The sequence below is a fragment of the Xiphophorus maculatus genome, chromosome 9, assembly GCF_002775205.1.
Source record: "Xiphophorus maculatus strain JP 163 A chromosome 9, X_maculatus-5.0-male, whole genome shotgun sequence".
Taxonomy (NCBI): domain Eukaryota; kingdom Metazoa; phylum Chordata; class Actinopteri; order Cyprinodontiformes; family Poeciliidae; genus Xiphophorus; species Xiphophorus maculatus.
Window position 1 is genome coordinate 24,038,700 of NC_036451.1, and position 25,757 is coordinate 24,064,456.

The 25,757-nt window shown below is 40.8% G+C and overlaps 2 protein-coding genes across 5 annotated transcripts in view; one reads left to right on the forward strand and one right to left on the reverse strand.

Annotated features, from left to right (window-relative positions):
* Window positions 1-323: 323 nt before the first annotated feature.
* cltrn (collectrin, amino acid transport regulator) lies at window positions 324-6,109 on the reverse strand. Its single transcript, XM_005814167.3, has 6 exons — window positions 5,816-6,109; window positions 5,350-5,408; window positions 2,605-2,687; window positions 2,381-2,497; window positions 809-1,003; window positions 324-720 (listed from the first exon to the last, which is right to left on the reverse strand). Exons 1-6 carry the CDS (start codon window positions 5,880-5,882, stop codon window positions 597-599), a joined length of 645 nt encoding a protein of 214 aa, XP_005814224.1. The 5' UTR covers window positions 5,883-6,109; the 3' UTR covers window positions 324-596.
* A 2,183-nt stretch (window positions 6,110-8,292) lies between these two features.
* Window positions 8,293-25,757, forward strand: part of reps2 (RALBP1 associated Eps domain containing 2) — a 28,780-nt gene continuing 11,315 nt past the window's right edge. Inside the window, exons 1-15 of one of the 4 annotated variants that reach the window (XR_002753295.1) lie at window positions 8,293-9,008; window positions 15,400-15,523; window positions 16,091-16,257; window positions 17,406-17,514; window positions 17,617-17,723; window positions 17,801-17,960; window positions 18,059-18,122; window positions 20,253-20,424; window positions 20,500-20,559; window positions 20,770-20,848; window positions 22,615-22,689; window positions 23,217-23,265; window positions 24,026-24,162; window positions 24,415-24,476; window positions 24,555-24,644. Coding sequence is in view for 3 of the 4 variants with exons in the window: in XM_023339827.1 (XP_023195595.1) it covers window positions 8,829-9,008; window positions 15,400-15,523; window positions 16,091-16,257; window positions 17,406-17,514; window positions 17,617-17,723; window positions 17,801-17,960; window positions 18,059-18,122; window positions 20,253-20,424; window positions 20,500-20,559; window positions 20,770-20,848; window positions 22,615-22,689; window positions 23,217-23,265; window positions 24,026-24,162; window positions 24,415-24,476; window positions 24,555-24,644 (1,635 nt within the window). In the remaining variant the exon portion in view is untranslated. The remainder of the gene's footprint in view (window positions 9,009-15,399; window positions 15,524-16,090; window positions 16,258-17,405; window positions 17,515-17,616; window positions 17,724-17,800; window positions 17,961-18,058; window positions 18,123-20,252; window positions 20,425-20,499; window positions 20,560-20,769; window positions 20,849-22,614; window positions 22,690-23,216; window positions 23,266-24,025; window positions 24,163-24,414; window positions 24,477-24,554; window positions 24,645-25,757) is intronic. The other 3 variants (XM_023339827.1, XM_023339828.1, XM_023339829.1) reach the window with 3 other exon arrangements.

A 25,757-nucleotide genomic window follows, 5' to 3' on the forward strand; every position in this document is an offset into this window, starting at 1 on the left:
CAAATAACTTTACAGTAAGACACAGAAGCCTGTTTAGAGTCAATAATTTCTTAATATTGATAAGGTTTCACTGGCAGATTGTTACTTCTCATATTTAGAAGTCAAAAAATCTGCCAGTGGAACTTGTATTTTTATCAATATTAAGTCAATAAGTCCTTAAAACAAGCTGCTATATTTTGCTGAAAAGTTACTTGTAAGTTAGTTTTATCTTATTTCAAGTACTAAAATATTTGCGCTAGGAACTAAACAAAAGAAATAATCTGGTAAGATTTACTGTTTTTGCTGTGTATACAGGGCACTTCTTTGTAATGACAGACACTACGTTAGAGAGAAATCTTTAATTTAAATTCAGACATCACACATAAGACGACATGTTTGAATAAAGAACAGGCAGAAATAAAAGTACATGCTTTGCTGAGAGCATCCGAGAACAAAAATAAAAGCATAAAGATCAGCTCTGTAGTAATATTACGATTTTGCACATTAGCCAAACATTACTTTTTCCAACATGGTTTTAAACGAAGCAGCTAAATCTTATTTTCCCATTACATCTGTTTACATGGAAGACGTATATCGCAAGATTTTATTTTATTTTTTTACATTTGTGTGTTTCGGTCATCTTCGGAGAATGAAGTGTTGTAAATGCCTTCATTTCTCGCTGTCCTCTTCATCTGCGCCTCTTCGTCGTCCTCCTCCTCTTCTGCCACCTCCTTCTCCTTGCTGGAGCGGAGACCAAACAGGATCAGGCTCAAGTTATCAGACTTAATCGCAACGATTGGCACCAATCCATCCACAATCAGCAACCTACCGTTTCTTTTGGACCACCGTGGACACGAGCAGAAAGACGATGCCGGCACCAACTATGCCTATCACCACCCCAAACACAATGAGCCACGGAGGGGTCGCAGGTTTAACGGGGGCCACCAGGGTGGGCAGGACGCCAACGAACTCCAGAGTCGCGTCATTGAGCAGGAGGACGTTGTTGATGCGGTCCCTGGACTCTCTATTGGACAAAGAACAAAAGGAGTTCCAATGGATACTTTTCCGCACAAAGTGATGACATTATGGATAGTTGTAGCAAACTGAAAAGGTCAGAGGTCTCCTTTTGATGTAGATGAATGCCCAAGGCAAACACTATGCTCTACTGAACAGAGCAGAAATGCTGTCCAAACAATCTTCAGGTTCTAAAAATTTCTGTGTTCTCTTCTAAGTAAGATGTTCATTTATGTGGCTTTATGCAATATTCTTGGAAGACAGAGGATATCGTTGGCCAATGGATGGAGTCACAATGTCACAATGGCCTCTGTGGCCTCTGAGGACTCTACCTGGGTAGAGTTTGAGGACTTGGGGAAAAGACAATAGTTAAGACAAACTTTTCACTCCAGAAGAGCAGTCTAGCTTACAGTCAAGAAACAGTGGACCAGATCTTTGCTGTCAATGAATTGCTGAGGGGATCCTGGTTTGGTTGTTCAAGCCAGGTCTTTTTTGTGGATCTGGAGAAGATGTACAAAGATGTTCCTCAAGGTATTTTGAGAAGGATTACCGTATGTGGTACCTAGGTTGCTTTTAAGGACTGCCCTATCCTTAGACCCAGGGCTAACGATGTTCCCGTAATCTCAGTAAAAAGTGGAGCTTGTTCCCTGTGCAGGTTGGTCCCTGCCTGAGATGCTGATTCTCAGCAATCGTGTTTGTGGTGTTTATGGACAGGAGCTCAAGTTGTCATTGTTGAGAAAAGAGTGTTTGGTTTGGGAACCTCAGGATTCTGTCATTAGCTTTTTGTAGACTGTAGGACATCTTTCCTGTTGCACTGAAGCATTAGGCAAGGGTGAACTAAGGGTGAAAGACAGTTACTGGAAAGGTAAACTACTGCCTCAGGTGTCAGTGTTTCCCTTGAAGGGTTTAAGTTTTGCTTCTTAGTGATTGTAGCATGGAACGAGACTGGGATAGAACGATTGGGGCCTCGTCTGTTATTATGCCTGCAACGCTTCCATCTTTTCTGGTGAAAAAAAAAAAAAGATCCAGGACAAGTAAAACCTGATCTCCCAGTCAGTCTGCGCTCCGACCCTCAACTATGGTCAGGAGGTGTGGATCACAGGTGACAGTACAAGATCCTGGATGGAAACGGCCGGGATTAGTATCTTCATGAGAGTCTAGAGGTAGGGTTGCTTGCTTCTCAGCTTACGTCTAAGGGGCTCTTGCGTAACGGTTGGGTTTGTATATTAAAGTAGTACCATTGTTCCTCGATCACGTTTCTGACCACATCCAATCAGAGGAAACCTTGGGGCAGACCCAGAACACCCGGGAAGGCTCTGTCATGGATGGACGGACTTGCTTTAAAACAAACCAACTGCATCTCTAAACCATGTGGTTTTGTGGTTACCTGACAGCCAGCTCCACGCTTTCTTTGCCTACAAGACGTGAGGGGTCGCCAGGTGACGTGACCACAAACCAAAAGGACACTCTGGGAGTCTCATCACACACGAGGACGTTTGACACACTGGACACAAGACAACAAACATGACGTCACCTTCACAAACCATGACTCGCATGTCCGAAAAGGTTTTTTAAAAACGCCTAAAAACAAGCATGTGGCTGTTTCCTTACTTAAATTCTAGGTCCAAGTGATGGCTCATGGCAAAAGCAATGGCTGCTTGGAAGAGGAACCGTTGATTTCTATTCCACTCATACTGTAACATAAACCAGATATAAAAAGAGAAAGAGTTGTGTTTTTTCATTACAGGCACAAAGGTTTGTGGATGACAGCGTGGACCTTGTCCTTACACATAATGACCACATGTATTTTATGAGCATTTTGGATAAGCCTCATGCGTTTCTGTGTTGTAAAACCTGGACAAAAACGTAAAATAGTTTCCACACAAGTTCTGTTTTGGAAAGGTGCAAAGAAAATGCTCCTAATTCAAGAAGCAACGTACATATTTGATTAGTCTTTTTAAGAAGTAACCTTCATGTTGAATTTGACGCCAGCTAAACAAACAGGTAAAGCTGTTGCTCTCTCAAAATAAAAATAAAAAACTCAAAAAGTTTGGCACCTCGGTGGAAGACAACTTGCTCTCACAGCAGACTTCAGTTTCTCTCTCTGATTCCTCTGACATGGTTTTATTTTTATTTTTTAAATTGTTCTTCCGCGCGAGCGCTTTTCGTTGGCCATTACACGCTCTCCTTTCAAGTTGTTGTGTTCATGTCGTGTTTATGACTTCATATTGCTCAGCCTTAATGGTCTGTGCACCACGTGTGCAAATTGCCCAGGCCATATGCCCACATTTATTTACTTTTTTCAAATCACTTCACAAAGTGAGGGACCTAAAATGAGACGGCAGAAGTCATTAGAAACGTCCCTCTAACTCGCGGGCAGCCTCCACCGGGGGATGTTTCTCTCTTGTTCAGCCAGATCCTTGCTCTAATATTTGTTTTTGAACTGCGTGCAGATAACAGGACAGATGGCGTCTTTCCAGATGGATGCACCTGATGCGACGAGCGACGAGATTTTGATCTGCTGACCCCAGCGGCCTTCTTTTTTTATTAGATGAGCGATCTGAACACGAGCAACCCCCCCTCCTTTTTTTTTTAAATGCTCGGTTTAAACGGCAAATCGCCACTGGAACTAAATCTTACGTTGTTGGTTTAACGTGTGCAAAACGTGGATGGGGTTCAGTCTTTGAGGCTGAGTTAGCGCAAATAAGAAAATCCTTTCTTGTTTGTTTGTTTCCTGATTGGAAATAAAAAAAAAGGAAGTGACCTGACAACCGAGGATGGCGCACTTTTCAAATTGTTCCATGAGATTGAAACTTTTGCAGCATGCCCGGGTTTAAAAGTAGCTTAAAGCTGGTTTAGATTCCGATTTAGATTGACTTATTCTTAACAAAGCGGACAATGCACATTAAGCGACATGAGGACAACATGTAAATATGCCAGATTTAGCCAGAGGGGCTAATTTTCATCTGTAGTTTCCTAGAAGGTTGATGAAAGAGTTTTTTTTTTTTTTAATTACAATTTAGATGCATAACAACATACATGACACATGATTTATGACAGATTTCAATGTAGTGCTAAAAGTAGTGTAATTTATAGAAAACATTTATAATAAAATAAAAACCAGTCACAACCGTAAGTGGGAGGGGAAGTATAAAAAATGATTCAAAACATGCTGTGATTCTAGCATAATAACAATAGGCCCTAAATGAATCATCTTAAAACATTATATATAGGAGATGCAAATAAAACACTAAAAATACGGGGCCAAGAACAGAACTGCGTGGAACTCCATACTCAAGGCTACACAAACATAATTTAAAGATTTTTTTCTCTGTTGCCTTGCTTCCTCGTTGGTTATTCAGATAAAAAAAATCTATTTAGACTTTGAGCAATGGAACAAAATGGTGTGGTTCAATTAAAAGAAGAAACTATTCACGGGGTAAACATGAAACTGAGACGCAGTTTAATTTACGATTTGAAAGACTCAGTCACAGTAAGAGTAATGACGTTGTGATCGAGCTTGTTTTGACAAATCTATAAAATGTCTCTTGAGGCTGATGGTGGAAAACCAGTGAAGACACTCCCCAGGAGACTTTGAGCCACGACTCATAAAAAATTATTGATTTGCAGAGGTTCTGAAATGCATAATTTTTCAGATCTGACTTCCTGAGGGACATTTTGTTGCTCAGACGGAAGAGGTCCATCCAAACCTGAGGTTAGAGCCCATGAAGTGTGGCATCTGGAGATGCTTTTCAGTACCTAAATACCATATCTTATTATAAATGGTGGAAAACATACAGAATACCTTATTCAAAGGAAATAAAGCAACGTTGTGTGCAAAAAAAACAAACTGTGTGAAGAGACGCTGTTACTTTTTCAGCTTCAGGAACTGAAAATCTTGCACACCGGTGGTTTAAATAACATTGAAAAAGTGTCACTACAGCGCAAAAAAAAAAAAGTCGTTTCATTAAAGATGTTAATTTATCTCAAATTGCAGCTTGAAGGGTTCCTGGGCTTCATCAAATGGGCTGTTTGGATTGAATTCGGAGAGGATTAATGACTGAAAGATGTGAAACTGCAACAGGCTTTGGATCTAAATGAAAATAAGGACTCGACGTCCTGAAAGAGTTGAGAGAAAGGCGTCCGCAGAAGAGCTATATAGGCCCCTTCTGCTGATCGAATGGCACAAACGCCTCAAGATTACATTTTATTTTTTCATCTCAGGATCAAACAGATTTAAAAACTGAAGTTCGTGAGGCCACCTTGGGGGAGCGCCATATTTACATGCAGTTTTATGTAATCAGTGGAGGAAGATTTTTTTAAGAAGATGCGCTAAAACAAGAAATATATACATACAGCTTTATCTCCCAGAGCGGTTTTGATGCTGAGTCGAACTTTGAAGCCCTCGGCAGCGTCTGAAGCAGAAGAAAGAGAAGAGAAAGAAAAACAAGAAGAAGAAGAAAATATATTTTTAACGGATGTTTGACATTTCTGTCCCAGATTTGAGATGAACTGCTCAGCTTCACAATAACTTTGAGATGAATTCACAATATTTTACTAACTTCTGCCGCTGTCAACTAATGAGGGTTTTGCTATCACTGTAGATAAGTAATGTAACTGTTTATTACGAGGCAAGAATCTGAGTTATGTCCCTAATCTGACGGCGTTCCAGTAAAGGGAGATTAGAAGCTGAATTCCACTCTGAGAAGAAATAAGGCAATAAAGTCTGAGAAACGGGTTCATTTCACAGAGTGTGACAGCTTAGTGTCAAATTCAAACCGATATCATTTAACTAAGAGTGAGAGTTGAGCTAATCACTTACTTGGTTTGCAAAGCTGTGCAGCCAAAACAGATGGCAGGCAGAGGAAGTAGACGATCCTTCCCAACATTTTTCCCAAAGCAGGCGAAGCTTCCCAAGCGTTCTGCGTTTTCTAGTAGACGTTCAGCAGGAACGTTCCTGGATACAAGCTGATGTTTAATGGTTAAACCAGGACAAACCTGCACTCATCTGTCCACCTGTGAGGAAGTGGCAGCCACTGCTCTGTGTGGCTAAAGAGGGCTTTCCTAGAAAATCTGGAGAGAGACCGACCCACTCAGGGGAGAAACGTCTACTTCAGTTTACATTGCACAGAAGTGTGTGTGTGTGGGTGTGTGTGGGCGTGGGCGTGTGCGTGCGTGTAATCCAGAGTTACAAAGCTTTTCACAAAAAGTTGCAGTACTCAGCTTGTTTTCTGGAAATTACGTCCCGTCTCTATTGAAGCAGTCAAAAGAATTTGCTTACAAGCTCTTAAAAAAAAAACAAAAGCTGTGTTTCTATCGAAGTAAATAAGGCAACACGGCTCGATATCTTGAGTCAGACTCTGCTTTTTATTCATTTCTCTTTCTCTCTCATGCCAGAGACAAGTTGTACTGTTCTGGTTCTCCTCTCCTTTGTATTTCTCTGTTTCAAAGTTTAGACCTCACTATTTCTGCATGTTCAAAACAAGTGGGAAAAAAGAAAATGCTAGACAGCAGAAAAATCTCAGTGACTCATTAAAATCTCTTAGAGCAAGAGTTAGGTAAGTGTAGGGTTAATTATCCATCTCACCCTGATGGCTTTTTGGTTAATTTTTCAACTACTTTATCGTGATTTCTGCTTTTCAGCCATTAAGAACAGACTACGCTGACATGGGGGCCCAGTTTCTGCCTCACAGGTTGCGTTCCAGCGGCAGCAGACTGTACCCTGAGTGTAAAATTCAAACCATAGTTAACCACCAAACTGCGACCCCTACAATAAATGACCTTTGCTCCTATGAAATGTATTTACGGGAAAACAGGAAACACTCAGGGATGAAGAAGCAGTGCGAACGTGTTTTTGTTGTTGTTGTTTTTTTACGGTGCTCTTATCATTTTGAGTTTCGCGTTTTGTCCAGTTCCAGATCCAAACTTTTCCAGGGATTTTACGTGACAGACCGACACAAAGTCAGTGTGTGGAAGAAAACTCAGATTTGACGGAGAGTGAACATCAGTTCTCAAATCTTGCCACAAATTTGTTGTTTTTGACTAATCTACGCCATCATTTGTCTTTTAATCTTAATTATATCTCTGGCTGTAGGCTTAGTGTTGTCTTCCAGTTGCGTCCAAACTTTTTACCACAGAGGCCAGAATTATCAGGTTGGAAGTAATCACAGAAACTACAGGTTTTTTTTGTTTTTTTATTAATTACAAATCCATTTTTGTCTGGTAATCGATATAAAAAAAAAATACGATAATGTAATCAAAGGAACAAAGTAGGAGGATTTCTGGTGAAAGGTGATCTGGAAATCACTGTGAATCGACAACTTAAAAATGGCTTGTTTAAGAGAAAGGACAAGTAAAACACAAAGTCCCAATTCTTCTGTTTTTTCCTTCATCTGCATTTATTGTGTGTATTCCCAGCAACAGAAACAGGATACGGGTCGTTCTGGAGTCAAAACGTCCTGCTTCGTTTAGCCCCGGCGTGACAAGCGGGCGAGGTCAGTTCGGTCCAGTGAGCGGAAGTCACTGGACGTTTCCGTTCCCTTTTTCACATTCAGGTTTAAATGACAGCAGAAAATGTGGTTGATCAAAGACGCATCTCGGCTTTTCCATTTGAAGCAGATTTTAATTTGTGTACATCCTTGCGTCATTAAAATGTCGTCCAAAGCTAGTTTTTTAAGGAAGCTGCCTGGAAAAGTGAGCTATATTTTTTTTTTTTTGCCATTTTTGTCAACTTGATTTTCTTCTGGGTTTGTCCTGTTGAGCTTCCGTATCCCCGGTGAAGAAGGGTCCCCACAGCATGATGCTCCCACTGCCACAATCCATGGTGGGGATGGATTTATACTGAGGTTAAATTACAGAGAAGGAGACTCTATTTACCACTTACGCTTGCAGTTGGGCAAGCTAGGTATTATTTTGAGGTATCTCAGTTTTCAGATTTTAATTCTTGAAAAAAAAAACCATTTGAAAATCATGCAACATTCTTCTGTTTATGTGCTTCTTGGCGTTGTTTTGTAAAATCCCTAAAAATACAGTAATTTCTGTGGTAATCATGTGACAAACTGGAAAATTTTGGATTCCAACTGCTCCAGCTCTTCTATTCCCATGGGAATTTTTTTTTTCTTTTGCGTTCCCTCGCAATACTGTAGTGATCAGTTCATGCGGCATAACTGAATACTGTAAGCCCGCCGTACTTTCTGTTTTAATACAAGGTTACGTGAGGTTTTTCCATGAATGTTAATATCTCGTTGTGAAATATCTGAAGTTTTATATCTTTTTCTTCTTATTATTATTGCGAGGGAACGCAAAAGAAAAAAAAATAATTCCCATGTCCCCTAGAGGGCTCCGTAAATAATAGCTTAAACTAAGCCATGTGGATTTTTTTTCGGAGGGTCTCAACATGAAGAAATTATGTTATTTCTATCGCCCTTCATATTTTCTTTGCACATCAGAGTGAAAATACACGTCAAACACTGTACAGTACAATTACACTTTAAAATGTGTACCATGGCAGCAGAACCAAAAAAAAAATCCTTATGTTGTCGGAGAAAAAAAATAAAAACGGACATTTATTTCCTGTGCTGTGTCGCCCCCTTCAGGCACAGAGCGGTATTGCTACAAACGGCCACAATAGGCGGTGGGAGTGGACAAACCCGAGCAGAGCCAGCAGCTCGGCGATGCGTCTTCACCGGGAATCACTCTCGGTTGGTGCTGATACCATCCGCTGTTCGCCAAACGGGGAGCCGCTTACTTGGAGGAAGGATGTGTTGATCCGTTCGCCCGTAGAGTGAGCGCGTCCCCCACCCCACAGCGGATCCCTCCATGCGTCACCGCCGGGAATGGATCAGGAATCCGCTGCGGCGTCTGGGGCCAGTTTGATCTCCCTGACCGAACACGAGCAGAGGTATTACTCAGGTCTCCGCGCTCTGTGCCAGGCTGACGCTCCGGGAAAGCTGTCGTCCAGCAAAGTGGCGGAGCTGTTCAAGGCGTCTCAGCTGCCTCCAGAGTCCCTGCATAAAGTGAGTGATCACGTGTGGCGAGGTGAGAGCGGCTGCGGCTGCGTTGGTCTCTGTTACATGATGACAGGCTACGCGCTCGGTGTCAGTGTAGGTTTTATAGGTGATGAAACAATCGAGGAGCCCAGTCTGTAATCATAGCCAGGCATCTGGATGAATGTCTTCACTATCAGCTGCTCCTCTCAGTTCGCAGTCAGATGTTCAGGCCTTACGTTTTTGCTCTAATTTGTGATGTTGTGGGCGATTCTGCACAGGGTTGGGCATTTATCGGGTCTTTTGTCATTTATCGGGATAAATTTCTTATCACGATAAGAATTTTATTTCCTCCTTGTCCATAAATTCCAATTAACTCTAGTTTAAATGATAAAAATAAAAAAATAAAAAACTGTCCGTATTGTCTGGGATTGATAGTTTCACTGTTTTTTTCTCATTGTTTGTTCAACGAAAGCATCAATAAATACCAATAAATCTGATAATACAGTTTTGGGGTGTAGTAATACAGATCCCACTTCTTTACACGACTGGTGTCCTAAAAAAACAATTTACTTGACAAATGGGAATGATTTTCAAGAGCATTGTTTGTGTTTGTGGGGCTGTAATTGCTGTGACACCCAGCCACAGTCATACAATTACCTAAAAAAAAGAGTAATAAACAGTACTTATCGTCAGTTTTAGTTTTATCGTTATCACAACATTACCGCAAATCATCGTGATGAAACTATAGATCAGTATCACCTACCTCTAATTGTGCATGTGTGAAGGTCTGGACTGAGCTGCTACTGGTGTCCGCTATAGGAATCAGGGCTTCTGTCCCTTTAAGAGGTTCCATTACTGCCTGCAATTTCTCACAGCTTTGTATGTGAAGCTTCCTTCTGATGAAGGAACCATCTCGGAGAACATTGACCGTGGAAATCTATTACAGTCATATTGTTACTGGGAGCTGCACAGACTGAGGCTCTCAGCCTTATGTTATATCAAATGTAACGTTTATGATTTTGATATTTGTGTTAAGGCCCAAAGCATTTTGTCACATTACAAGCGCACAGCTTGTTGTGTGATCCATCGTCATCACACGTGGCAGACCAGCGCAACTGAAGACCATAAAAGTGAAGTGAAAGAAAACCGATTACATGACTTTGGAAATTTGTTACACATAAAATATCTGAAAAGTGTGGCGTGCTTTTCAAAGTCACATTTACAACTGCTAGTTAATTGGCGTGCCTTGACGTCGTTCGCCGTTTTTCTTTAAATGCAGTCGATGTCCACAAACATCAGACGGAGACGGATTCTTTTACATGGAATAGCAAAATCACATCTTGTTCGTCGTTTACCCAACTTATTTTTTGATGTTGTATAAAGCAAGTTTTAAAGCCCGATCCCTCGGTTAAAACACATCATCAGATCCTTTTGCTGAGCCATCACAGAAACAAATATAAATAAATAAAAAAAATTTTCCCGAGCCCCGGTGAACACAACACAGCATGTCGCTGCCGTTTCAGGCCCACACTCTGTCCCAAAACGTCCGACACTCCCATTGTGTGTCTGTGTGGGTGTCAGGAAGTTTGGCACAGAGCTGCGCTCGCTTCCTTCCTGTCCGGCCTGGAAAGCCGCCACCTCTTGGGGGTGCGGCGGGGCACGGGGGTTGTGGGGTGGGGTGATTGACACAGAGCCCTCTGAGCCGCCGCTCGGCCCTGCTGCAGGATGCCTGCAGGCTCACTCTTGGACTTGGTGCGTTCTTCTTCTCTCATCGTGTCACACACTGGGGTTATTTCCTCCTGGCTGTAAACGCCCAGTTAGATCTCAGGTTATAGTTTTACATGAATATTTAGTACTCTGTTAGGACATAAACAAAGAACCCTTTCCGACAGGTCCTGTGCGAATATTTCACGACTGCCCTACGCTGCTCCAGATTACTTAGGATGGATCTTTTCTGTCCGACTCGTGTTCACAGCTGATAAGTAGAAAGGCATGACACTTCCTCCCGCCGCGGGGAAACGAGCCGACATGCAGACGGACTTTGGGTCACGCTGCTGCTGGCTGAGATAATTTCATTATTTTCACCTCCAACCAGACAAAAGATCCCCAAAGCATTTTATCAGGGCAACATGATAACATTTATAACGGCCAGTGTGTGTGCGTGTGCGCTCCAAGGCATGTTAAGGTAAAATACCATTGTTCAGAGATCAACAGCTGCCAAACTGGTCCGACTGAACGAGGTGTGAGTTTAGTTCTGGTGATTTGATCCTTTTGCTGTGTTTGACTTAAATATACATCAGTAAGTCTTTATGCAGTCATTCAGTTCCAGCAGTTGCTAAAAAATACAACTAGGACATCTGCTAGTAAGTGTAAGATAAGTGTAAGGGGGACCCTTCTGTCTTATCTACAGTACTTTTTTGGGGGAACAAAATGCATGAAAACATTTAGCTTTTTTTTTTTTTTTGAAGCGGCAGCATGATGTAAAATCAACTCCTTTGAGCTTTGCATCATGTTGTAATGTTATTCCCTAATCAAAAACAGATCTGGAGTGTTGCCTTGATTCTTTCATGCATGTTTGAGAAATCCCTTGGTCTCCATGGCCACCATTCAGCTGTGCAAAACGCCTGGGTGGGCCTAGCTCCGCCTTCGAGGACGTAGCTCCTCCTCCGAGCTGCAGTTTCCAAGCTTCACAGCTTCCACCTCACAGAGCGGCTGCCCGCCGTGACTCCCCGATTCAGCTCCTTCAGATTAGCCAGCAGCAATTAGCAAACACCTGGTGGAACTGTGCACCTGCTGAGCTCATTATAGGAGCTACTGCTCAGTGAAACGCTGGTAAAACGGTTAAAGGGTTAATAAATGAGCCATGTTGTGATGACTTCCCGAAAGCTGAGTTTCAGAAAGAGAAGGAGCTTCTTAAAGAGACAGAGGCCCAATTTCAAGGCATTAAATCACAAAGTTAAATGTCTTTTACGTGGTACTTGACATATAGTGCATTTTTATACATAGTTACTTGACTGTGCTATGAAATGATAAGTGGCTGGAAGACACATAATACTGCTTCCTTAAAGGTTCAGAGTAATTGTGCCATGCATTTAATCCCAGGATAATTTTTCATTAAACCAAGATACTTCTTTCTAATAGGAGATCACTTCAAACTTTATAAAACCATAATAAAAACTATTAATTAAAAAAAAGAATAAGTAAAAAGCAGTTTTCATGTACATTTTAATAGAAAACAGCATGTCAAAAATTTGTTGTACCCATCTCATTGAAAGAATTGGAAAACTCTTTATTGGCATTACAACAATGGCATTGCCATCATCCTGATCTTTAGCTCAATTCTCAAATTCTGCACCAATATTGAGAAGAAACATGTTGGTGAAATTAAAAGACACAACGATTCCTGCTGAAGCTCAGGAGGTTTGTTTTAAGTTCTGCAACATATGCTGTTTTATGCCTTCTGTGTGGTTGCCAATGGAAAAGCTTAGTCGGAAAAACAATTAAGGGCTTTAGCTGAATAAAGGAGTTTAAAAGGCTTCCCTCTGAGTTTTTGGAGGAGGAAAAGGACAATGCTGCATGTCTCTGGCAGTTTGCAGCATTTCCTCAAAGGCTCACGAGTCAAAATGTTCCTTTCATTCAAAAATCTAATGATTTCCTTGTGTTTGAATTCATGGGTGAGAATTGCAAGTTGGTTTTTTTTAATGCCAGTATTTGGTTATGCCTAGAATAAGAATCTAAAACTGCTTTCTAAACATGTATCTTATATCAGAAACTCTGTGAGGCTTGACATGCGAGGACGGGGATATTTTGAGGAAGTTTTAGCTAATTTGTTCCTCCTACTTCCTACCTGAAATTTAATCCCAGCCTACTTCCATTTCATTCTCTTGTTCTTAAACCTTCAAAGAACGCGACAAAAAATAATTGTCAGCAAGTTTGTTTTTGTTTTTTTAAGAGCTCCAATTGTTAGCTGGGTGTTAGCTCAATTGAGCTAACAATTGCTCACTTGAGCAGTGGTTCGCTCAATTGTCAGCTCAAGGCAATCTTCTGTTGATAGATTTCATTTATTGGGAGTCATTTTACCACAGTAGACTATAGTAAATAATTTTTCAATTGGTTGGCTGTCGAAACAGGACCAGGAGCCACCCGAGCAGCTAGCTTCCTCAAATCTTCATCGGAACAGACAGAGCTAATACAAGATATTAGCATTTAAGCCAATATCTTATTAAGCACAATAAGACAGCGGCGCTTATCTTAATAGTTGGATGTTTTGTATTACATTGTGTGGTGTTTTTATAATAATGTAGCAGCTGAAAGGTGCTACAAATAAATAAAGCTGCCTTGCCTTGGCTAATAGAAGACGCTAAAGCTAGCTTGGAATATAAGGTGTAATCTTTTTCATCTTTGTTTTAAAACAACAGAAAATCGCCATTGTGCAGTGACTACTCTCTCATGTCATGGCAGCAAAACTAAGACGTATTTTAATGCTGTTCTAATGTCTTATATTGTATATAACTATATATTGTAGTTCGGAATCAGCCAAAATTAGCACTAGCTGTTCAAACACAAGGCTTATGGACAGCAAGATAGAGTGATGGAAATGTAGGAACCAAAGTGCTGGGGAGCATTTAGTAGGGAAGAAGAAGTGAACTAAAACGTTGGCGTTGTGCCATCTGCCACAAATACGTTCAACCTCCTCAGGACACATCAGGGACTCGTCAGTCTGGTTTGTCGAGGCCTCGGCCGTCGCTCCTCAAATAATCTCCTCATCAGTCCTTCTCACACACACATGCACACGCCCGCCCGCACACACACAGAAATGACGCAGACTTGACCTCCGCGCGCGGTGTGTTCCGCTTCTGACTTGTTTTGGATGTCCTGTTCTCCTAAAAGCTCTTGTATGAATACAATGCAGGCTGAGCAGAATTAATCTCTTGTAAGGAAAGTCATGTACTCATCCAGACCTTTAACCTCATTAGGCAGGAAACACAAACTGTCTGTTTGTTCATCTTTGCATAAAAATAAGGTTTAAAAAATTCTGTAAATAAATAATTCTGTAAAATGCTTCTTTTTTTTGGAAGAATTTAGCTAAAGTGCGTCTTCTTTTTTTTTTTTTTTTAAGTTACTCCTTTCTAATGATGAATGTAAAAGTGTTGTGTAGCGAGGGAGCTGTAGTTAATCTGTTGTTGCCACAAGAAAATGGAGGCCCTGGAATATGCCTTTCTGTTTGTTTTGGTGACAAAAGTTGGTTTTAGTTTCCAGACTGACTGGGCTTATTTCAAACATTTGTTGGGAAGTCTTCAACAATCACAAAAACGCACATTATTGTCCGTCAATTGTGCCACAATAGCATCCTGGAACAAGGAGGAAAAAAAATAGAAGTTTATGGTTTCTTTAGGGTGCTGTGGGCAGCTATGGATTATGCTTTTATGAGAACACACACTCCCCATTGTGACAGAGGAGATTCTGCCTAGAAACAACAACAAAAAAATTCTTGAATCCAGAAATCAAGACACATCTCAAATCTGTAGATGTGTTTGTGTTCATGCAGTGCTGTATAGACGTATTTGCTCCCGACAGATTCCACCGGTTTTTGCTTCTTCTTTTTTTGTCACACTTTAATGATTTAGATCATTAATGAAAGGTCAGAGTTCATAGTTCAACTGGGAAAATGACATCCTGGGGAGAGTTCCACGGGGAAAAAAACACAATCGACCAAAACGAACATAAAGGCTTATCTCACATTTTCATAATATATTAAAAAAAAGCATTCTGATGAACTCCAAGACTTCTGGGAAAATATTCTATGATTGGTTACATTTACTCTGGATGGCAGAAACAGCTATTTTTATCATTTAATTACTTCTTCTCATTGGGTTTGAATCGCTTCTTTTTCACCTCCCTTTTAAAAACCACATGTTGTATTTTACTCAGGGCATTTTTTTTCTAAAATGAACATTTATTTAATGAGCTGAAGTACTTCCAGGAAAACTCTGAAAGACATTTAATCAAAAGTTTTTCAGTCTTTCTTGACCGCCCTACATAAACCCTAATCTTCTTTGCTCCCCTCAAAGCGGCCATTGTCCCTCTAATCACAAGAGTGCAGCATAAACCGATCCCTCTGCGCTGCTTATCCCTCACACACCTTTTGCTCTGCCTTTATTCTGCTTCCGCAGCCTGTAGTTTTTTTTAACTACCCCTTCATTTAATCCCAATCTAAACTAACCACACATCGCTAGCCATACATACCGTATATGTCCCAACATACATTCAGTATACCGTAGATTTTACGGTATAGGCAAACATACCATAGAAATATACTTTTCACGGTATGTTTGGCCAAGTATTTAAGCTAAAAACTCAATTTTGCTTTTCATTTGAATTGTCTTTTTTATATTTATATTATTTCTGTCTTTCTCAGGTGACTGAGGTGTGTGGCGCGAAGCACCTGGGTTACTTCGGTACAGCCCAGTTCTACATCGCCCTGAAGCTGCTGGCAGCCGCCCAGTCCGGCCTGCCCGTCCGCCTGGAGAGCGTAGCCGGCAGTGAGTGTTGTTGTTGCTCTGACAGAGAAGGCATCTTACGGGAGCAAAAGGGGATCAGGAGATTATCTTAACGTGGCGGGATTTCGGTCTAATCTGGATGAAAGGGGGGAGTTGCTTGGCGAGTGCTAAGTGGGTTTGCCCTCGTTTGAAAATAGCGAGCAATCAGTTGCACCCCGACCGCAGAGGGAGCGTGTTTTCCCGGCAGCGTCACAGAGATTTCTGGATTATAAGGGGAAGTGAACACACACACACAGACACACAGGCCCCCACACGCACACACACGCATGCATACACACTTTGGCCCGCAGCAGACCTGTTGGCTAAGATGCCCTCCCTGATTATTCCCCTCATTAAATGACTGCAGGTTGGAAAATATTTGAGAATGAGCTGTATGCTCTTGAAATGTCATAATGTCAACACGCAGCCTAACAGGGTTGGAATCCTTGAAAATGCTTCAAGGTTTGGAAAATGAAAGTGCTTGAAATTTAAGCTGCACACTTAATGAAGCTGTACTTGCACTTTACTGTGGGGAAATGTGTCCAAACCCTGCTGACGTTGTCTCCACAGATCTGCCTCTCCCCAGATTCGCTGGGCTTAAGAATGAGCCGGAGATGCGATACGCCGCGGCGCCTCCCGCCTCCGACCCCCAGGGGGCGCCGGTTGGTTCTGTGGCCTGGAACGCTGCGGACAGGGGCTCCTTCAGACACCTGGAGGCCAACACTGACAAGAAGCCTGTAGGCAAATAGAAAACACGTACTGCCAATGACGGCGATTTTTACCAAACACAGATATATTTACAATCAACAACATTGATTGTTGTTGATTGTAATGATATTAAATCAACAACAAATTCCTATAAGCAGGAATGATATGGATCATTCCTGCTTTATATCTAAACTGTTTACAGCAAAATCGTTGGGCTGTTAAGCTAGCCAGCTGATATTAGCTTTGAACTGTTCTTTTTTTAAGATTTGAATGAATTTATGCAAGTTTAGACTTCCTCTATTCTACACACGGTCAAAATTATACATATAGGCTCAATGTAGTGAATATACATAAGCCTACTAACATGTGGTTACATATTTCCTGCCAAATGAAGGAGAAACAACATGCTTTTTGTAGCCATCAGTCATCATTCTGGTTGAGTTTATTTAATAGCATAGATCCAGTTTCAACCGTCTCACTGCAAACCGAGTATGTTTGCAGATAGTTTCTAGTGCAAATTGTTTCAGCAAGATTTTAGAGTTTTTTTAAGCAAATAATTCCTCAGTGTTGTTGAAAAAGTTCTGGATTATTTCACTTATCACATGGGGAAAATGTCTTGTAATAAGTGAAGTAATCTGCCAGTGGAAGTTGAACTTTTTAATCAATATTAAGGAATTATTGGTTTAAAACAAGCTCCTATGCCTTGCTAATAAGTTAGTTTTGTCTTATTTCAAATTTACTAAGAAATTTACATCATAAACACTTAGTAAGATTTTGTGTTTTTGCAGTGTTCAGTGATTCTTTTTATTTTTTTGACAAAAGATGATTTAAGCAAAAGAAAATGAGCTAAGCCATTATGTTAGGAAGGTAACGATATGTTACATATCCCTACACGTTCGACCCTGTGTAAAACTAAACACACCGCCTACACTGCTTTCTCTGCTTCACTTGAAAACACCCACAATCCTCTGCTGCGTTACCATCACAGTCACAAAAATGACACTGTCAAGCCCCTCCCCCTCCAACTGAAAATCGGTTGTTATTATCATTATCGACCGATACGATATGTTTTATTGGCCTTGCTGACGTCGGCCGATAAAAATATTAGAAAAATATCCTAAAGTGAACCATAGGAGGGGAATCTTCAGTCAGTATTTTGTGCTGCTTCTGTCTGAAGGAGCCGTGGTCTCCACCTCGATCGCCGTGCGGCTCGCCGCCTCGCTCTCCTCTGACGTATCGCAGCTACCCGTACTCAAAGCAGAGGAACGGCGTGGACGCGCAGATCCGTGAGACGGCTTTCCATTCTTCTGAAGTTTCTCTCTGTCAGACATGTGTGAACAGTAGGTTTCCGTGTGTTTTTTGTTGTTTTTTTTCTCCTCGTCGCGCAGCCTATGACGGCAAACTCTCCTCGCGGTCGATCGTTCAGCCGGAGCAGCACTCCTCGCCCGGCCACTATGTGAACAAACTTGCTGCAGAACATCCAGCCGTGGCTCAGGTAGAGTCCGTTTTTTTTTTAATTTATTTTATTTTTAAATAGCAGCATTATAGCATCTGTGACGTCTGACTTCACAGTTTTACACATCTGCTCAGGCTTCTTCTGCAGAGAGGCTCAACCAGCCGGCCACGCTGAGCTACTCCGACGACGACCCCTGGAGGATCACCGCGGAACAGCTGGACTATTACACCAACCAGTTTAAAATCCTCCAGCCCGACCTGGGGGCTCTAATCTTGGGTATGGACTAAAACTGAAACCAAGCATTTATGTCTAAAAAGAGTTTTATGAGGCTCTATTGTCTCTCATTCCCTTTTTTTATTTATTTATTTTTTTAGGAGCCGTAGCGAAGAACTTCTTCACTAAATCCAAGCTGCCTATCCCGGAGCTCTCCCACATTTGGTGAGTGCTGACTCAGTGTGCCGCCTGTCCTTGCTCTGCCTTTCAGGTCACGTTGTGTGTGTGTGTCAGCTGAGTTTGGCCTCGGAGGCACACGGAGACCCGGTTTTGAAGGTGACAGGAGAGGAAGTGCCCTCGTCCTCCTCAAACTGGTTTCAGCGCCTGGCAAAAGTATCGGCAAGCCCCTGGAAGTTTTCCACATTTTGTCTCATTCCTGCTTCAGTGCAGCTGGATGAGGTTGGGTGTTTTCTTTCATTTTCAATTCTAACAAAATCTGAGAGATTTAGGAGATGTAGCACAGCAGACAGGTCAGAGAACGCACGTTTCTGTTGTGGGAATTAAATCATGGAATGATGCAAGCAAAGAACTAGTGGGTGTTTTATTTTGGGTTTTTAAAAAAATAAAACATCGAGGGTTACAAGTGTAAATAACTTCAAATTGCTACTTTTAAGTTTTTTCGGATTGTTTTTAATTTTATTTTTTTTACGTTTCTGCCTAGTAATTCTTATAAGAAAATTATGTTTAGTCTTTATATATGTGAATATATGTGGTATGGCTGAAATGATTAATTGTGATTAATCGAGGATCGAAATAATCATCAAGTGATTATCGATTAATCGTTAACTGACATATACAGACTCGAAAAAAGTCTGTTTGCTAAAAAAAAAAAAAAAACATATTCAGAGCAGTAGTTAAGCCAAAACTGTACAAAAAATTGACACATTTTTAATTTAGGATAAAAACACCTTTATTTGTAAACAGGTTTTGGCAGAAGTTGTCGACTGGTGTAGTTTTAACTACACCCAACTCAGATAGTCTCAGCAAATTCTACGTTATTGCATTTTAAGCAATAACATGTTTATTTTCTTACGTAAAATAAAAGAATTCAGTTGTTTGTTTGCATCTGCTAATATATTTCTACTATTGGATAAAAAAGGCTCAAGTGGTTAAATGAAAAATCTGTAGAATGTGCCGTTTTTTTATCCGATTAATTGATTAATCGTCAAACTAATTGACAGATTAATCGATTACTAAATAATTAACTAAATAATTAGTTTGTCTTGTAGGCCGACTTCAGTCAGGCTGTTTAAATTGTTGTGTGGATGACAAATGATTTGATGACTGAATAAATAAATAAAAAAATCAAAGTTGTGCATAATTTTAAACTGATTAGTTGATAAATCTCTTTCTAAATCTTTGGACAGGAAGTACTGCTTACTGTATTATTTAAATATGCAGTAAATTTGGCACAAATACCAACCTACTTCAAGTGTGCAGCCTGTCACTTAAAGCTGCATTCTGTCTGACTGAGCTTCAGCTGTAATTACAAGAGTTATGAGCAAATATTTCACTCTCTGTAGCAATGGAGCAACAACTCTCCTATTTCTAAAGGTTTCTTAAACTAAACTTTCAGTCTATTTTTTTCTTTCACTTAAATAAATCAGATTACGCTCCAGAACCACAGAACATTTCTTTGAATTTTCAATAACCTTCTTTTTAAAATCGCAAGAACGAAATTCCCAAATGTTAGTCCGACCCACCTTCACCTGAAGTCGATCCATGTGAAGAGAAAATGGCTTCAGGAGATTCAAACTCAGGATCTCCAGCACTAAAATAGCAAGTTTTATACGTCAGAGAAGGGGCGGGTGATGTAGACGTAAAGTTTTATCACGATACTCTGTGGTACTATTGTGATGATCATAATAAAAGTGACGATAAGAAGTATTTGCTACTTCTTTGTTACGCAGTGACTGCATGATGCAGCAAATTATGTTCCTCAAAAACATAAATAATGCTCTAGAAAGACATTCTCATTTGGAATATACTTTTCTTTAGGGCACCAGTCACATAAAAAGTGTGATTTGTGTCACTAAACCGAAAACATTTAATCATATTTTTAAATGTGTTGGCATTAACTCATGTTGTCATTGAAAAAACAGTGTGGAAAAAATTGTTAAATTGGCAATCCCGTCAATACAGACAGTTTTTTTTTTTTTTTATTATTATTCATTGCAATTTATTGTGACAACAACAAATCAAAATCGAATGATAAATAATACGATAAACGTTCAGTCCTCAGTATTTTTGCAGAGACTGTAAGTTTAAGGTGATTTCTCCGTCTTTCTCGTTAAGGGAGCTGAGCGATGTGGATCGGGACGGAGCGCTGACCTTCACCGAGTTCTGCATAGCCTTTCACCTGATTGTGGCCCGGAAGAACGGCTACCCGCTCCCGGAGAGCCTTCCCCTGACCCTGCAGCCGGCGCCGGCTCAGCACCCAGAGGAGCGGTTCCCCGACACTCCCGAGGTAAGAGACGATTCCCTGCGACGTCCGGCTCTCGTCCTGCGCGGAGCTCCTTAAACTGTTTTACTTTGCCTGCAGAGTTCGGAGCCTCTGATTGTCTTTGAGGATGCGGCACTGAGGTCCTGTCAGGTGGTAAAGGTAAAACACTTTTTAAGGATGCTGTATTTAATTTTTTTTTTTATGTGGCCTGTAGAGGGCACTAGCAAGCTTATGAGAGAAGATTTTGAGTCCGGGTTTCAGTGTTGGCTCTAGGGAGAAAAGCCTTTTAGTTTCTTAAATGCACTGCACATAGAGAGAACGTATCGGTGTTGTTGGGCACTGATGGCGTCTGTCCTGTTCTTTGTTTAGGATCCAAACAGCGTAGCAAGGCTTGACCCAACCCTGGCCTCAAGGAAACAAGATCTGCAAGAGGAATCCCTTAATCAAGGAAAGTATTGTCTAAAATGTTTTTTTTTTTTTAATTCAGAGACTGGATTTGGCAAAAAATGCTCTGTAAATGTCTACATGGTTTGTGTCCAGGATGTGTGGGGTCTGCAGAGATGTTAACTACCATGTTTTTGTTGTTGTTGTTGTTTTGTTTTTTTTTTGAGGGAAAGTCAGCCCTGATGACCAGCCCTGAAGACCTCAGTCTTTGTGCATAATTCACTGAATCAGACAAAATATAAGGATTCGTATGTTGCAAAATTGAACAAATTTGTCCGATTTACTGAAAGAACTGCACGTTGGTATTTATAGTGGGTTTTTTGGGGGGGTTTTTTCCAGGATCAAATGATAATATTTGGTCCACTAAATTGGATTTATACTAAATTACTAAATACAAGCTGAACACACGGAAACACCGCAGTTCATATTTAAAATCTCTTTCCTGATCTCAGTTAGTCAGTGAATGAATGAAGGAATAAACAAATGTCCCTTAGCGAGCTCTAGAGAAACCCCACACTTCTGGAAGCCATCAACAGGCTTCTGGTTTAATCTTTGGTAAATATTTGACCACACCAGTTATGAAAAAATGGCAGCGCTCAGTTAAATCCCGACATGAAGCCAGCTTTTAACACGGTCCGTCAATTTTCTGTACACTTTGCATTGGTGCATTTCCAGAAGCTCAATATTAGCCTGACTAAACCACTCACAGTCTAGGTTTTATTGGTTCGATCACTTCCCTGCAACAGTGTCCAGGTTAAATAGGAAATTTGTTATAATATTTTGATACAGTCATAATCTGCAGGATGCTTAAACACCAGTTCAACATGGACCAACACGTTACAGGCCAAGAAAAAGAGTCCAGTCGGTTGTGGTGGAGGTAAAGTTCGGCTTTAGACTTGGGAAAACTGTGAAGCACGGTGGCAGCAGCGTCATGCTGTGGGGTCTGTTTTTGGTCAGGATTACAGTTGCCTTGATGAGGAATGACAGAAGAGTTCTACCTCCAAATCTTTCACCTTTATCTCAACAAGACAAAGATCCCAAAACGACGACAAAACTTCCTTCAGCGAAGAATAAAACAGGCCAACAATTAGCTTAAAACGATTCCATAAAGGTTCTGTTCTCTGGCTTCTGGCTCGGTTCCATGGTACCAACTAGGCTGAAAAACGTGTCATGATATAAGCGTTTAATATCAGTCAATATAGATTGTTATTATTGTTGTTGCTTTAAGTAACTAAAATGCTGCCAAACTGGTGGCGTGCCCACAGTTCTTACTCTACGCCATTTTTTATTCTTCAGCTTTTATGAACTGTGGTAAAACCTTAAATTGCACAGGTTACTCAACAGATTGTTGCTAGGTAACCAAAGAGTGAGGGAGTCAGCCCATGCCATCAACCTTTTCCAGCCAACTGTGAGAGGCTGAGCATCTAAAGTCCATCCTCTCCCTAAATCCTCCCAGAATGCCGTGCGGTTCCGGAGCAGAGTTCAGTGAATTTATCGAATATTCTATCAGACGTATTGATCACATGTCTGTCGCGATATAGATTCTTATTGATTGAGTGCCAATCATAGTGACCCGAGCAACAGATTTGTGAATCGGTGTGAATAATTTTAAAACTGAGTTGATTTTAAGAATTGCCTTAAAACCATTGAAGCCGTGTGGGTTATTTAATCAGTCGACCTTTAATGGTTCACTCAGTGATTTATGCATGTGAAACACTGATCGGTATTTTATAGTACACAAAAAAAAATTTTGCCTGGCTGTCCCTGCAGACGGGAGCGTGACGCGTTTGGGGTCGTCTCGAGAGAAACCCGCTCTACAGCTGGGAGCGTTTCCTGAGAAGCCGGGTAATAATGACTTACAAAAAAACAACACAGGGTCTTTCTTTAAACAGTATTAAATGTTAGCCATATGTAATATTCTGTAAACTGAATTTTGGGGGTGGGGGTTTTCTACACGGCAAAAACAAAAGTATTTTTTTTGGTCTAGTTTCTAGTGTAAATACAGTTTAATTGAAATAAGACAAAAGCAGCTTATAAGTAACTTTTCAGCAAGATACAGCAGCTTGTTTTAAGGTAAATAATTCCTTAATATTGATGAAAAAGTGATGGTTCCACTGGCAGGTTATTTCACTTATAACATGAGGAAACTTTCTTAGTGGAAGTGAAAATAATCCGCCGGTGGAGCCAGCATTTTTCATTACGGAAGCATTTTGCCGATGCGTCTTATAGTTATAGTCATGAGTGCTGATTATGTGCAGGTTTGACTGAGCTGCCTAACCCGAGCGCTGGCTGGTGGCTGAAGCCAAGTAGCTGCTTCTCACTGACTGAAAGTCTCGCCGCTGTGTTTCTGTTTCATGTCGCCTCTCCCTCAGAGCCGCATCAGGATTTAGACCCGCAGACGAGAACAAAAACAAGACAAAGGTAACGAGAAAATTGGGAAAATGGCTGCACTTTTAAAATAAACATGCGTGAACTTTTTCACACTTTTTTGTTTTTGTCATGTAACAACCATAACCGAATCTTATTGACGGAACCCGCTACCAAACTGTTAAAATATCAACAAATAGCTGCCTCTGCATTCAGCGAGTACTTCTTACAGTTAAATATTACTGAGAATCTTTTCATATTGACGTAATTTGGCACCGCACAGATAAAGGCGACTTTGATTTGACTGGTAAGCACACAGCTGTTAACTTGAAGCAGAGGTCTGCAGCTTTTAACAATCCGAAGAGCGCTCATCACGCGTCGCCTTCCACCCAGTTCCTCCAGATTAGCGGCAGCAGCAATTAGGAAGCACCTGGTGGAAGTGCAGGTCTCATTATACGAGCTACTTCTCAGTCAAATGCTCTGCAGGGCGATGTTAAAGGCTTAATGGAGGAAAATTGTTGTGAAGAGCTCCTGTCTCTTTAAGAGCAGGAGCTACTTAAAGAGGCAGAACCCCAATTTCAAGGCGTTAAATAGAAAAGTCAAATTTGTTGTAAGTAAAATTTCACCAATATGTATATAAGCAGCATTTTTATAACAACTGAAGTCGATTGTGCTATAAAATGACATGAGTGCTTGGAAAATTCAAACTACCACCCCTTTAAATGACAATTTAGCTAAATATGAGGTCATCCAAACACTTGTTGGTGAAACTATTGAGACTATTTTGCAGGTTTGTGCATTTGTCCGCCTGCAGGTCGTACTCCAGCACTTCCATCGACGACGCCATAAAGAAGGCGGAGGAGCCGCCCACGCCTCCGCCCCGCCCTCAGAAGACCCACTCCAGGGCTTCCTCGCTGGACCTCAACAAGCTCTTCCAGCAGGGCGCTCCAGGTACGACCTCGCCTGACTCCGCCCACAATGTTCCTCCTCCGACACGCGGAAGGCGAAGCGCTGCCCTGCGTCCGACTCATCAGGTTCTCGTTTCAAGGGGCCAAAAGCAGAAGCAGTGATTTTTTTACTGCTCCGATAGGTGGAAGTCAGGTCCTGAATGTGAAATAAATGTTTTGTTCTGGTCCTGCGTCCTGAGAACAAAGACCTTGAAGGTGGAGCTGAGCTCTTCTTGGATTTTCTTTTTTTTTTTAGGGGTGAAAAGCGGATGGCTGCTGCCTCCTCCTGCTCTGCCTCCCAGACCGTCGGCCTCGCAGGTTGAGTTCCTCGGCGCCGTTGTGGGGATTGTTTTTCTTGTTTCTTTTGGAATCAGAACATTACATTTCTCTTTTCAGGTTCCTCATTTCCTCAAGGTGTCAGAGCAAGCTTCCCAGAGCAAAGTTCAGCAGCCGAACTTCGCTGACTTCAGTCACTTCAGAGAAGAGGTGAGTTTCTAACAGACCTCATTTCTCCGTAAGCCGGATTTGGTTTTGTTTTTAAATTTGCCAAACAGAACCGGATCCTGTTCCTGCACTGCAAAAACACTGAATCTCACAAAGTATTTCTGGTGCAGATATCTTAGCACTTGAAATGAGACAAAACTTGATTATAAGCAACTTTTCAGCAAGAAATGTGAGCTGGTTTTAGGTTAATAATTCTTTCATATTGATGAAAAAGTGCTAGTTCCAATGGCAGATTATTTCACTTATAACATGGGAAAAATGTGTTATAAGTAAAATAATCTACCAGTTGAACTACTGTAGTACTTTTTAAATCAATATTAAACGATAAACAAGCTCCCATATCTTACTGAAAAGTTACTTGCAAGTTAGTTTTAAGCAGAACCAAGTTATGTTTTTTTAATATTAGTCATACGTAATATCCTGAAAACTGAATTTTGGGCTTTTTTCACTGTAAAAACACAAACTCTTATCAAGTAACTTTGTCCAGTTTCTAGTGCTAATAACTTTTCAACAAGACATAGAAGTTTGTTTTAAGTCAATAATTCCTCAAATCATACTTGTTTCACTAGCAGATTTTTCTCTCATAGGAAACAAATATTCTTACATATATAAAATAATCTGCCAGTAGAACGAGTACTTTTTTAACCCGCATTAAGGAATTATTGTCTTAAAACAAGCTGCTACTTGTAAATAAGTTTTGTCTTATTTCAAATTTACTAGGATAGTTGCACTAAAAACTAGATCAAAAGTACTTGGTATGATTTTGTGTATTAGTTGTAAGCTTTAATTATCAAATTTACCGCTTGTGTGTAATTAATCTGTATACTTTATTTCTTTTTTAAAATTTTTTTTTTTTACTGAGTTACTGAAATCAACTTTTTAAGGATATTTTATTAAACATCGTCATATCTTGGCTAAAGTCAGCGCTCTTCACCTCCAGCATACCAAACCACAGGAGGCGCCGGGCAACAAATGAGTTACCCATTACTCACCTGAGATTCAGGCCGCCTGGCATCATCGTAACTCGCTTCATAAATTTCTTCAGTGTTTAGGGAACGAATAACTCCAGATAAATTTTTCCCCCCGGGTCAAACG

Coding starts and splice junctions, on each gene's coding strand:
- cltrn (XM_005814167.3), bottom strand. CDS start 5,882: ATGTTGGGAAGGATCGTCTACTTCCTCTGCCTGCCATCTGTTTTGGCT. Junction 1,004..2,380: donor AGCGTGGAGCTGGCTGTCAG/GTAACCACAAAA, acceptor TTTGTCCAATAG/AGAGTCCAGGGACCGCATCA. Junction 721..808: donor ACGGTGGTCCAAAAGAAACG/GTAGGTTGCTGA, acceptor TCTCCGCTCCAG/CAAGGAGAAGGAGGTGGCAG.